The 14249-nt window shown below is 40.7% G+C and overlaps 1 protein-coding gene across 8 annotated transcripts in view; it reads left to right on the top strand.

The window, feature by feature from the left end:
• foxp2 (forkhead box P2) overlaps window positions 1-14249 on the top strand; it is a 361162-nt gene that overhangs the window by 52857 nt on the left and 294056 nt on the right. For all 8 annotated transcript variants that reach the window (XR_008725072.1, XM_055650878.1, XM_055650881.1 and 5 more), the window contains exon 2: window positions 12343-12520. Coding sequence is in view for 7 of the 8 variants with exons in the window: in XM_055650878.1 (XP_055506853.1) it covers window positions 12353-12520 (168 nt within the window). In the remaining variant the exon portion in view is untranslated. The remainder of the gene's footprint in view (window positions 1-12342; window positions 12521-14249) is intronic.

Genomic DNA, 14249 nt, shown 5'->3' with positions numbered 1-14249 from the left:
ATCATGCCATGTATGGTCTCATCCAAAATCATTGATATAGATGACTAACAGCGATGGGACCAGCACTGAGCCCTGAGGCACACCATTAGTCACAGGTCTCCAGTCCAAAAAATAACCTTCCACCATCACCCTCTCCTTCCTCCCATGAAGCCAATTTTCTATCCAGTCGGCTAGCTCTCTCTAGATCTCATGCGATCTAACCTTCCAGAACAGCCAACCATGTAGAACCTTGGCAGATGCCTTGCTGTAATCCATGTAGATAATTATTACAGCTCTGCCTTCTTCACCCGCCTTGGTTAGATCTTCAAAAATAAAATTTGTGGAACATGATCTCCCATGTACAGATCTGTGCTGACTAACCTTAATCAACCCATGACTATCTAAATGCATGTATATCTTATCCCAGAATACTCCCTAGTACCTTCCTAACCACAGATGTTAAGCTCACCAGCCTATAGTTCCCAAGCTTTTCCCTGCAGCCCTTCTTGAACAGAGGCACAATATTGCTAAAAGGTGCGGTGGAACTAGCTGGAAACGTCTTTAGTTTAGAGATACAGCTTGGAATCATGCCCTTCAGCCCACTGAGTCCACGCTGACCACGATCACCCAAAACGTCACCCATTCCTTCTCTCCAGAGATGCTGCCAGGCCCGATGAGTTACTCCAGCATTTTATGTCCATCTTCAAATGAAGTCACGTGTTCCAGACGGCTGTGCGGGTGCATGAAATCGCGTGACATTCGCCGTACCGTCACGCCTCAAATGCAACCACGAGGTCACGTATTAGAGTGCCAAGAACTCGTAAGTGGGACAAGAGCTTTACTTCCAGCATTGACCTGCTGAGTTGTGCACTAGCTGGCTAAATTGTGTTTGCTATTTCCCAACTACTCTGCAGCATAGGAGTCAGCAGTAGAGCATTGCTGTCAGTCAGGCCCAATACAGTACAGATTCCCCTCGTTATAGCGGACCATGGGGGGGATTAGTGTCCGTTATTAATCAATGTTCGCTATAACTGAGTAAGGGTTTGTTCACCATTGACACCACTGCCCGTGAGCCAGTTCAGAATCCTGGAGCCCCGTCCCTCACCACACGAAGCACATCGGCCCATGATGGTCGCCCAGCACCACTTTGCCCAATGTGGTTGAGGAACGACACTAACCACTGCCCTGCTGCTGGTTCCCACATTCAGAGATTTAGTCTCCCACGACCAACTGTCCCAGGTGATAGGACATCGACCTTAGACGTTAACACTGTTTCACCTTCCGAAGATGCTACCTAACCTTCTGAGTGTACAAAGTTCCTGTTAACCGCTACAAATGTATTTTGTTACTGCAAGCTTAAAAACACTAGAGGTTGTTTGTTTCATTGTTTAAGAGAGTGCCATTGCACAAGTGCTGATTAAAGCAATGGCTTGTCAACTTCCATGGCCCCCCACAGTGTAACTGCGGCCAGTGTTCTTAAACACACAGGTCTGTCAGATTACTGTGGGATACTCCAGCCACTATAAGGCAAATCCATTATAAAATGATCCGTAATAATGAGGGTACACTGTAACAGAATGCTATTTCAGTTAAACGGAAAACAAAGCTCTGAGGGACAAGGGGAACTGAACAGTTTCATTGTTTAAAAGCAGTAATAGATTTTAATTCAGCAGGACATGCAGCATCACCGGAGAGAAGGAATGGGTGACGTTTCAGATCGAGACCCTTCTTCATCTGAAACATCACCCATTCCTTCTATCCAGAGATGCTGCCTGTCCCACTGAGTTACTTATGCATTATGTGTCTTATCTTCGGTGTCAACCAGAATCCGCAGTTCTTTCTTACACAAACAATTTGAATTGTTGAATTGATCTTTTTATACTTATTGCGCACATATCAGAGACATTCAGAAACATTCAAAACCCCCTGACAATTCTCACAGCTGTGAAAGCAAAGAGCAATGCTCATTTGCTGTTGAACCTTTATACCATCCGTTTCATGGGCATGCTTAATTTGGCCCTTCACCACATGGTAGCATTAAGCCCGACGCAACCTTTCTCTCACCCCCATGGCCGGTATCTACAATGGCCACCTTCTCTGGTAGCTACAATGCTAACAAGTATCTACAGTTCACCCCTGATGTCAGATTTTGGTCACATTTTTTTTGTGTGTGATTTGATTTATTTGCAGCATAGAATAAAGTGGAATTTCATCAATTGGATGAAGAGTCTTTTAGATGAGCATGTGGAAGTGCATGGAAGTACCAAATAGAGGCAGATGAGATCTGCCTCGAACTTGGACATGTTCAGTATGGACATTGTGGGTCGAAGGGCTTGATTCTGCGCTGTACTGTTCTATATTCTATGTTCCTTATTGCTTTAAGAATACTTTTCAGTGGGTAATATTTTTTAATTTTTCTATTAGTCAGCATGACCCAATATAAATTATTCATTTCCCCACTAAGCACCTTTGTTTACTGTAAAGTGAGATCTATTCATCAGAAGTCCAGAATAAAATGCTGCCCAATATCACGTTATAAATAACACTATATTCTATGTTCTTCAATGGCAGCCTTAATTGAATGGCAAGAAAATTGCACCCCTATATTAGGGTTATTTTCTCTGTTTTCAATGCTTGTCTTGCATAACGTAAAAAAATTACTTTTGTAAAGAAGATTTTTGTTTTGTTGCATTTTGCAGTTTTTGGGGAGAGATGGAGGGAAGTGCACCAATTTCCCTTTAAAACTGTAATTGCAATAAAATGAATTGAAAGAGCACTAGATAGCACTCTTATATTGTAGTTGTTCTTGGATTCATATATTCAGCCAAAAACGGGTTCATTGCAATTAATTGCAATTAGGAACATAGAACAGTGCAGCACAGGAAGCAGAGTTCAGCCCACTATATTTGTGCCGAGCATGATGTCATTAAACTGATCTCATCACCCTGTACATTATCCATATCCCTCTATTCCCCGAACTTCCATGTGCCTATCCTAATGCCATTTAAACACCACTATCATACCTGCTCTACCACCGCCCCTGACAATACTTTCCAGGCCCCCGTCACTTTCTGTATAATAAAAACTTGCCCCGCACATCTCCATTAAACTTTCAAACCTCTCCCTGTAGCTGAAACCTTCTAATCCAGCCACATTCTGGTAAACCTCCTCTCCAAAGCCTCCACATCTTTCCTGCAATGGGGCAACGACAACTGCACACAATACTCCAAATGCAGCCGGACCAAAGTCCTACAGAGCTGCATCAGGACTTCCTGCCTCTTATCTTCAAAGCTCCTAGCAATGAAGACAAAAATACCTTACGGTTTCTTAACCACGTTAGACACAAAAAGCTGGAGTAACTCAGCAGGACAGGCAGCATCTCTGGAGAGAAGGAATGGGTGACGAGACCCTTCTTCAGGCTGAAATTCATGGCAAAGTAAAACGAGAGATATAAACGATTTTCCCTTTCCCGTGACTTTCAGTTTGAAGAAGAGCCTCGACCCGAAACGTCACCCGCTCCTTCACTCCAGAGATGCTGCCTGTCCCGCTGTGCCACTCCAGCTTTTTATGTCTATCTTTAGTTTAAATCAGCATCCGCAGTTCCTTCCTACATGGTTTCCTAACCACCCTACCTTCTGTGCTGTCACCTTCAATGAGCTATGAATCTGGACTCGAAGATCCTTCTGCACATCAATGCTGTTAAGGGTCTTGCCATTAATTGTATACGCTCTCCTTACATTCAACCTCCCAACTGCAACACCACAAACTCGCTCGGGTTAAACTCCATCTGCCATTTCTCCGCCCATTTCTTCAGATGGTCTACATTCCACTGTATCTTCTGACAGCATTTCTCACTGTCTGCAATTCATTCAATTTTAGTATCATCAACAAACTTACTCACCAACCCATCCATGTTCAGGTCATTTATATACATCACTAACAGCAGAGGTCCCAGCACAGATCCCTGCAGATCTCCACTGGTCATAGATCTCCAGCCAGAATATCTCCTTCCACCACGACTCTCTCTCTTCTATGAATAAGCCAGTTCTGAATCCAGACAACTAAGTCTTTGTGTATCCTGTACATTTTAATCTTCTGGATTAGTCTACCATGATGGACATTCTCAAAAGCCTTACAAAAATCCATGTATACAACATCCACCGCCCTACCTTAATAAATCTCCTTCGTCACCTCCTTAAAAAAACTCAGTCAAGTTAGTGAGATAGGGCCTGTCGCATACAACGCCAGCTATCCCTAATTACCACCATTCTCTTCCAATAGGAGTAAATCCTGTCTCAAAATAATTCTCGCCAATAGTTTCCCTTCCACTGACGTGAGGCTCATTGGCCTATCGTTCCCTGGATTCTCTCTACTTCCCTTTTTAAACAAAGAAACAACATTGGCCACTCTCCAGTCCTCCAGGACCTCACCTTTGGCTCGAGACGAAACAAAGATCATCGCCAGGGACACCACAATCTCCTCTCTTGCCTCCCTCAATAAGCTGGGATAGGTCCCATCAGGCCCCTGGACATATTAATGTTCTTCCAGAGCCTCAGCACCACCACCTTGTCGATCCCAAACTGCCCCTGCGTATATGTATTCTCTACACTGATCTCGCTGTCCTGCAAGTTCTTCTCCGTCGTGCATACAGAGGCAAAGTTCTCGTTTTGTACGTCATTTACATCCTCCTACTCCAAACATCGATCCCCTCATTTATCTTTGAGTGGGTCTTGCTTCTCTCTGGTCATCCTCTTATTTTTAATGTACACATAAAGGGCCTGTCCCACATGTGCGTCATTTGCGCATCATATACGAGACATCATATACGCGTCACGACGCAAGACGCGCGCGTTGTGATGCGCATGTGATGCGTGCATGGTGTGTGGTGACGCAGGCAGTGAGGCGCGGTCGCACGTGGCACCCCACGATTTTGGGATTCACAAAATCTTCGTGCACCACCTGCGTGACACGCAAATGAAGCCCAAGTGGGACAGGCCCCTTAGAAGCCGGGATTCTCCTTAAAATCGTTATGTTCCTTCTTCACTTGAACAGCTGACAATTTTACAAAGCTTAGATGTACAAGTACCAAAATACTGATCGCCCTAAATTTCACCTTGATTCACCTGTCATCAGCAGTGGTGGAAGCTGGTAAGAGGATGGCCCAGTAAAGTTTATGAATAACATCAGTATTAGGAGTTCTACATGACCAAATGGTATCAGAAGTATCTAAACAGTTGAAGGCTTTGAAGAATACCAACATGTTTGCAGGTCGTCTGTGGTTTTGCGTGCTTACACATGGCGGTGAATAATCAGGCATACTCAGTATATGTATGAACAAACAGTTCCAGAACATTAAGGTAGACACCCACATGTGGCAAGACCTATTGGGAATCTGCTAGACCAAGCCCTAGGATTTGGAATCTATTTCCCAGAACTATCAACCAGCACGTAACCAACACGTACAAAGCTCCAGGTCTGTTTTGGAAACCCACCACCGTACCCCTGAAGCAAATGCTGAAATGATGAATGATCACTTTACCGTGGTTGTACAGAGGAATCAGAGTTCTCATTCTGATCATTCACGTTTGAACAAATTAATCAAGATTAATCAACTTGTTAATCCAATCTGAACAAATGTCCCAAATCACTTTCTTCCCCCAAGTTTGGTGAAAGGTATAAGCATCACAAAATATAAAAACAATACGAGCAGTAAAACCTGAATTTACAGATATAATGTGGAAATAATATAAATCTGTGAGGATAAATTTATTATAATGGGAGCGAAATCACTGCCTTGAGAGCTGAAGGAAATGATTAAAATTAAAAAGTATCAATGTTTTCAATTTGTTATTTAAAGCACAGTATGAGTGGAGTATGGAAACCCACAAGAAAATGTACTAAAATGGAGCTCCAAGAAGCATCCAACGCAAATATATCTTGGTGTTTTGGTGTATGTTTAGTTTAGTTTAGAGATACGGTGAAGAAACGGGCCCTTTGGTCCACCGAATCTGCACCAGCCAGCGATCCCTGTACATTAACATATCCTATGGACAATTTACAACTTTACCAAACCAATTAACCTACAAACGTGTACGTCTTTGGAATGTGGGAGGAAACCGGAGCACCAAGAGAAAACCCACGCCGTCACGGGGAGAACGTACAAACTCCGTACAGACAGCTCCCGTAGTCAGGATTCTCTGGCACAGTAAGGCAGCAAATCTCCAGCTGCACAACCGTGCCGCCCATGTTTATGGATACTTTTTGCATATTCTCTGTGGCTCAATTCAACTCCTGCTGGAAGTCATTGTGCAGCTTTGAAGCTCGGTCAAAATCAATGGTAGAAATGGTGGTTTGTGGACCTCATTCCACAGGCACACACCTGGAATCTAATCAGAAGATATGAACATCTGCAGGCAATGTGCAGAAATGGATCCAGGGCATTACCATGAGTGCAGTGAGAGGAGGTGAGAAATATCAAGGGCAAAGGGTTTAAAATAAAATGTAGTCCCAATCATTGTGAAGAGTAATGATCACTTGTGCCTGGTCTGTGAAAACAGCTATACAGTTACTACTAATCACATCCTTAGCACGCCTCCAGCACTCAAATACATATTGCATACCTTATTTCAGAACATGGACTTGGTATACCAATTATATTCAGCTATGCAAGTCGTATCATTTGCACGTTGCAATACAATCATTGACACACTTTTTGCAGGAAAAGGTGGGTTTTGCTTGCAGCTGCAGCTGATTTACACTGAAGATAGACACAAAGTGCTGGAGTAACTCAGTGCGACAGGCAGCTTCTCTGGAGAGAAAGAATGGGTGGTGTTTCGGGTCGAGACCCTTCTTCAGACTGAGAGTCAGGGGAGATGGAAACTAGAAGTATGAAAGGTAATGTGTGAAAGCGACAGATCAAAGCAGACAATGTACAGTTGCGATGGAGGCTTGGATAATGAACTCCAACAAAATCTGTCCTTGCCTTTCCAATTGCATGTAATTAGTATGTAATTAGCATGCATGTCCAATTCTGCCATTCAATACAAAATGGACACACTTTTCCTGAATATTAGTCTGCGCAGTGTATGACAAGTATGGTTTGTGACGTTGGGACATTGAAGCTCAGTTTATGGAGCCAAGCAGAAAACTTGTGTATCGTTGATTTGAATTTTATGATGATGATGGGACTTTTTTACAAGTTAAAAATGAGTTCCTCTGTGAAACATGAAATCTTCATAGCTATGAAGCTGAAAGTACAGAGATAGGTCCTTCAGGCAGACCATCAAACACTTATTGACTAATCCATTTTATTCTCCCCACACTCCTCTCAAACACAATGACCATTCACCCGCACACTAGGGGGCATTTGCAGGACCCAATTCACTCACCACATGCATATTTAGAGTGCAGAGATACAGCGTGGAAACAGGCCCTTCGGCCCACCGAGTACATGTCAACATCGCATCCTACACACAAGGGGTAATTTACAGAAACCAATTAACCTACAAACCTGCACGTCTTTGGAACATGGGAGGAAACCAGAGCACCCGGACAAAACCAGGCGGTCACCAGGAGAACGTACAAACTTCTCCCAGACAGTACCCATAGTCAGGATGAGAACCAGGACTGGCTCTGAGGCAGCAGCTCGACTGCCATGCCACAGTGCCACTGCACCACTTTGGGAAGAAACCAGAGCTCCTGGAGGAATGCTACAACACAATGGGCAAAATGTGCAAACTCCACATAGGCAGCAGACAAACCCAGGTTGTTGGAGCTGTGAGCCACACTCTGCTAAGCGCATTGTTCTTCCTTCTCCTGCTACTCCTGTTGTTCTTCTCCCTTTATTGCTTGATGGCAGATAGTGGCTGTGTTGTCACCAAGCCTGCTGAGTACTGCTAGTACTCACCTGCACACCTGTCGACTATCACAGGTGAAATTTCAAGGGCAGAACAGATGGCCTCAGGGCAAGAAGGTCGTGACCTTCACAGAAATTACCATTAACATTTTGCTTTGATCTTACACAGGGAACATGCAGTTCTGAACTCCAGCTTCACATGGGGAGGCATGAATGTCAGGCCTAGAAGTATTTTGCTTTTCGAACCTTTGGAAAATCTCCAATTCTGCGAATTCATTGTGCCTGCAATGTCTGCTAAGTTCAGATTTAGACAAAGGATCTGAATTTCTCTCTCTGGAGCAGAGAGTACTCATGGAGGTGAATTTTAACCAGTGAAATGTGGCATTAATCAGACACCTCTGTCTGAGTGTTTAGATAGTTAGATAGTGCCGGTGTGGTCCTGGGCTGCGGATGGGTAGTCGAGTTTACTGTCATGTGTGCAAGTATAGTGATGTACAGGTACAGACAGTACCTTACTTGCAGCAGCCAACACACAATACACAATTGTGAATCTGTGGAATCCTTTGCCACAGAAGGCAGTAGAGGCCAATTCACTGGATGAATTTAAAAGAGAGTTAGATAGGGGCTAGCGGAATCAAGGGATATGGGGATATGGGGAGAAGGCAGGCAAGGGTTACTGATTGCGGATGATCAGCCATGATCACAATGAATGGCGGTGCTGGCTTGAAGGGCCAAATGGCCTCCTCTTGCAACTATTTTCTATGTTTCTAATACATAAAATCATCTACTCAAAACAAGACATTAGTGCAAAACACAATTAGAAGACAAGTTCACAGTAGTGCAAGGTTGTTTCAAGAACCTGGAGATTATAGGAAAACACGAGGTTCTGAACCTGGTGCTGAGAGACTTTGGAGTTTGTGCGTTGTGCCCGATGGTAGCAATGAGAAGAGGGCATGGCATGGGTGGCGGGGATCCTTGACGATGGAGGCCGCCATTTTGGTGCAGTGCCTCATGTAGATGCTCCTATTGGTGTGGGGGAGTTGTGCCTTTGACGGACTGGGCTGTGTCCAACACTCACTGCACCCTTCATTGATTCCTGTCACCAAGGCTTTGTTTCCCTGTCTATTGCTCCTGAGACGGTCGGAATTAGTAATGTGCCTTCTATAAGTTTCCAGCATTTGGTTTCTGTGCCCTTACTGCAGCGTTGTTGCTCTCATCCTTTGGCACGTTGTACTGACCTTTGGATCTTCCTCTCCTGTCACTGGGACGGCTACTGCAGCAATACAAGGCTGTGGTGACCTCAATGCTCACACTACTCTCACAACTGTTGACTTCTACCTCACTAACGAACTCTGGGGTCAAGGAAAGAGCGTTCACGTCACAGCCCCGTTTCCACCAATTTTTCCACCACCACGCACAAGAAGCGACAAGACAGACACCATTGTATGCAGATGCCGAGACCTGTGTTCAATTCTGGCTGAACACCTTCTAATCTTGTGTGTGGACTCGATAAGAAGAAGAAGAACAGGCTCTGCTCTCCAACTGGCCCCTTAAACAAAACCTGCAAGTGGGTGATGATCCCTTTAAACAGTGCAGATGCAATGTTCAACTATTGCGGCGTGTTAGCAAAATGAGACAATTCTTTATGAAAAAGCCAAGTAAATATGAAGTGCTGAAGTGACTGCTGGAGTGATAATTGTGAGATCAGTCTTCTACAATGCTAATGCCACTTTAAGATGGCATAATGAAGTACCTGTGATCAGCACAGGTTATTACTATATGTGGGAATAAATGTTATGTAGGTAGGAGTGCTAGAAGTGAGCAGTGTGCATCTGTACATCTGACTGACAATACACATGCACATTTATTTGTGCCTGGTGCAAGAGGGGTCATTCAGAAGTAAGGAAGCGATCACAGGTCACATCAGTTGCTATGTGCAATCAATTCAATCACCAGCACACAAAAAAAACATGTGTTCCACAAATACATTTCTCAGTCTGGATGTCCTTAAGTATTCTACACCTAATGATAATGTATTTAATGTATTTAACCTTTCTAACGTGCAAAGATATCTTGAGACATTTTTCTTAAAATTATCTGGCTGACTATAATTTATGTTTATTGAAGGAGTTCCCTGCTATTTGAAATAGAGGTCTTATGAGTCCGCATCTGCTGTAGAATATCAAAACATTTGTCAACCATTTATAAGAGTGTGAGCAAGTTAAGAAAATGTACTCGGAACAGCAATGAACTCAATCAATGTTTGTAACATCGGTGTCAATTGTTGCTATGTTTAATAGGAACCCCTCTCCCAGTCCCTTACACAACTTTAAAATTATCCCATTACTTCCAAGCTAAGTTCAAATTTTAAAAAGCACTTGTAGACACTGATAGACGTTGTTGATTGCCAAAAATACATACCAGTCACTTGGTTGTCATTTCAGATTTGAAAACCACTGATTTAATTAATATTTTCAAGATAAAATGTTGCTTCATATTGTTCATTTAGTGGTGGTCTGGCCATCTTAAAATGCCATTAGCATAGTAGAAGATAGTACTGATTTAAACATGTTCTTTCGAGTGATCATTTTAATCCATTAGTTTTACTTTGATTTTTTTTTTCCAAAAAGTTGTATTATCGTGCTTGACACAATAAAATAACATACCAGCTTCTTTTTCCCATTTTAAATGTTTTAAATATTTTGCATATACAACGTGCTAGGAATGTGAATAATCACTCATGCTGTGCTTTGAAAATCAGCCTGCTTTATTCCTATGCTGAAAGTGGCATCAACATCATGTGTCACATTTTCCATCCATAGTATCTTTTTAGTTAATGTTCAATAAGAAGACTAGCCATGGCTGTTAGTTCATAAACACATCTGGTTCAGCAGTTGTTTACTGTAGCGAAAGGGACTGCCAGCTTCCATATAACCACTTACATATTTATTTTATTTGTATCATGTACAGTTTCATTTACAACTCGCAAGTGGTGCAAAATAAAGCTTGTGTTAAAGAGTGCCATTTACAATGTGTAGTTTTAAAAAATGTCTCAATTTATTAACACTATCTCTGTTTTTAATCTGTTGTCGTATGGTAGATTTATTCGAAATAATGCAAGCAAAGATATTTTTTATCATTATTAATCGGGTTTTTTAACCAGCATCTGCAGTTCCTTGTTTCTACCTAATGTTATTTGCTATTGATTTTATTAACCTAATAATCAGAATGAACAATGTGCTTTATCATTTATGCATTTTGGGTGAGAACTGAGTATCATCGAGCTTGCAGAAAAACAAGGTGATCAAGATTAAGTTGTGTATGTGCACAACTGTGCACTTTTACTTTCACAATTGAGGGGAAAACGGATCATTTTGTTTCTTCACAGCACTATTCATTCAATTTTAAGGCCTTTTGGTGACAAAATGTGACCTGAAGTGTACCTGGAGTGTAGGTGTAGATCTTCTGGTTATGGTTTTCAAACCATTGTGGCTATTTATTGATTACAGGAATTTCAACAGATTTTAGTCGAATATCTCTTTGCTGTACTTAAAATATAGTACAGTTATGCAGTGGGAATGATCAAACATTTATTACAGGAGAGAAGGTAATATGCATAATTTATACTGTTTTAGCACAATCATTAGTGATATTCTTGATAGATTTTATTTCCAACTTTCATATCTAATACATGCCTGGAAAATTAATTTTATATCTTTCATTTATTTGCCTATGTTAAAATTGAGTTTTAAGTCATCTTCAAGTGAACAGTTTGATTGCTGCTCATGCATGGGCTTAATTACTTCCGAAGAAGGACAGTATTAAATGTTTTAAATGTCACAAAAATAAATGAATATCAGCCAGTAGATTTAAAACCAGCCAATATCTGTGATGTTTTCTCCAAGGGCTTTTTTATTTAAATGCCTTTGAGGCAAATTTTTATTTAGTCACCCAAAAAGGAATCCCATCTCTCTATTTATCACAGGCTGATGCTATATGATTTGTAAGTCTCTTACAAAATTTTAATTTGGTATGATTAGCTGTGCATCATTAAACAACAGTCTTTCATAAAGAATGCTGTAAAATACTGACGGAATCAAGATACCGAATACTTTGAATAAGCTATGGTCAAAGCTAGATAATATTATATGAAACAGAGAAGAGGAACCAGTGCTTTCAATTTGAAATGATTTTAGTTAGAAAGTCTAAAAGCTTAACAATTAATGTGTTTCTATTTTTAACATGTAATGCCCCTCAATTTAAAGTATTTCGCTGAAGGAAAAAGTATAAGTTACGTTGATTAAAAATGTAATAATGATTAGATTATAAAGACTTTTTTTAAAAAACAGCCAGGCATTTATTGAAGGCATTTATTTGTTGGAAGGCTGTACCATGCTTTTCCCTTTTGCCTGGGACTGCCTCTGTAATTGGCAGAATGGGACCATCTTGATAATGGAAGTGTAAAGGTGTAATGAGAGCGTTAATTGATGCTTCTTAATCACTTTTAGGTATTAAGTCATGATGCAAGAATCCACGACAGAGACAATAAGCAACAGTTCAATGAATCAAAATGGAATGAGCACTCTAAGCAGCCAATTAGATGCTGGCAGCAGAGATGGAAGATCAAGTGGTGACACTAGTACGGAAGTAAGCACAGTCGAACTGCTGCATCTGCAACAACAGCAGGTAAGTTTTGTTTTCCCTAAGACCTTCTTATTATATATTTCATCACTTTTTTTTCTTATTAACGATCTGATAAGCTTTTCTCCCCATAGGATTATAAGATTATTTTGAGTGCTTTCAGTGATTTTAATCTTCAGTGCTGAAAACAATATCTCATTCATTATACTCCAGTGTTTAGGATTTCCTATGCCTGAGCGTGGTAGGATGACATTTCATTATGATAATGCATTTTTACAGATAGGTATCTACATACTTAAATTGAAATAAAGTAATTTTAATTGGCTTTGTTATTTATTAGTCTTCAGTTTTTTTCTTGGGCACTTCTGTTGTAATATGTTATTTTCCACCAGAGGGCCACATTATTTGATTTCTTACCTACTAGCAACATAAACTGAATGTATTTCTTCAGAAGTAAAGAAGATTCACTGATGTATTGCCTTGCACAATTATCTTAAAGTAAAAAACAATGTCAATTTTAATGATGGGCTGCTTTCAGAGAAGGGTGGGTATGGGAGTAAGCACAGGGAGAGGGAATATTTTGACATCTATCCTTTAAATTGGACTAAAGGCCAGAGAAGTTTGAAGTCTCAGCTGTCATTGAAATGCTGATACCTACACCTCTGGACTGGAAACAGCCAGAAAGTGCCAGTAAGAAGTGCAAATTCCCCTTACAAAGTGCAGGACTTACTTAGAGTGACTAAGATAGGGCTTCAGGTGAGTTTGCAGGGGGAATAGAGAGCAATTTGGGGGTGGGGGGTTAGAGCTTGACTGTCCTCATGGGCCTGAAGGAATATATCTGCAATTTTGGTTCCATTAAAAAAAAATGCATTGGTCTTCTGATCTCTTTCATATTGATCGGAAAGATTGCAATCTCCCTGCTCAAGCCCCTAATTAAAATACAGTCAAGGCCCTGTTTACACACTAAATACAAAGGGTTATAAATTCATATGGTTGTCTACCCAAGCCTCCCCTGCTCACGGTGGATTCTTTATTCAGCTGCAGAACTATGCAGACTGAAATTGAAAATTGCAGAAAGCAGTACCAAGCAAATAATCACGCTATTGGTTTTTAACTGCCCAATCTCCATCCAAGTGAGTAAAGTTAAAACTGGACACGAAATATTCTATGAGAGTTAAAATAGTTATTTGTTTAAATCGTGGTGATAAAGTTATTAAAGTTATCATTCAAAAGAAGAGAATTACAGGATCTGAAATATTTAAGTTTTAAGCAATGCACAATGCTGTGACACTGCATATTTGTTTTCTAATTAAATTCTTTCAACCTAAAAGAAAATACAAACAAAATTGTATGTTATGTGGCATAAAGCATGTTAGATAAAATAGTTTTGCTTGTAATATTCTGGATTCCAGATACTTTTACTGTGTGGATTTTTTAAGAGTTAATTCAAATGATATGGTGTTTGATTATTATATAGAATGGCAAACACTTTTCTCCTTTCCATCAAAAAGATAAAGAAAATACAGTTGTAGAAGTTTTGTTTATTTGGAACGTATGTAATTAAGCAGAATGTGGCTTCATTGAGCTCTTTGGAAATATAATGAAGAATTGGAAAGTAGATGTCTCCATGAGTGCCATCATTACAGTGTGATTTTGATTGGATAGATATTGGCATGTGTCAAGTTTGCCCAATATACTACCACTTATTCATAATGATTATATAGTGATCTTTTCAAACAGGTAATATATTTTGGTAAATTGTTCAGGTCTTAAT

This window comes from Leucoraja erinacea, chromosome 19 (assembly GCF_028641065.1).
Source record: "Leucoraja erinacea ecotype New England chromosome 19, Leri_hhj_1, whole genome shotgun sequence".
Lineage (NCBI taxonomy): Eukaryota > Metazoa > Chordata > Chondrichthyes > Rajiformes > Rajidae > Leucoraja > Leucoraja erinaceus.
This window is presented reverse-complemented; position numbering and strand designations above follow the sequence as displayed.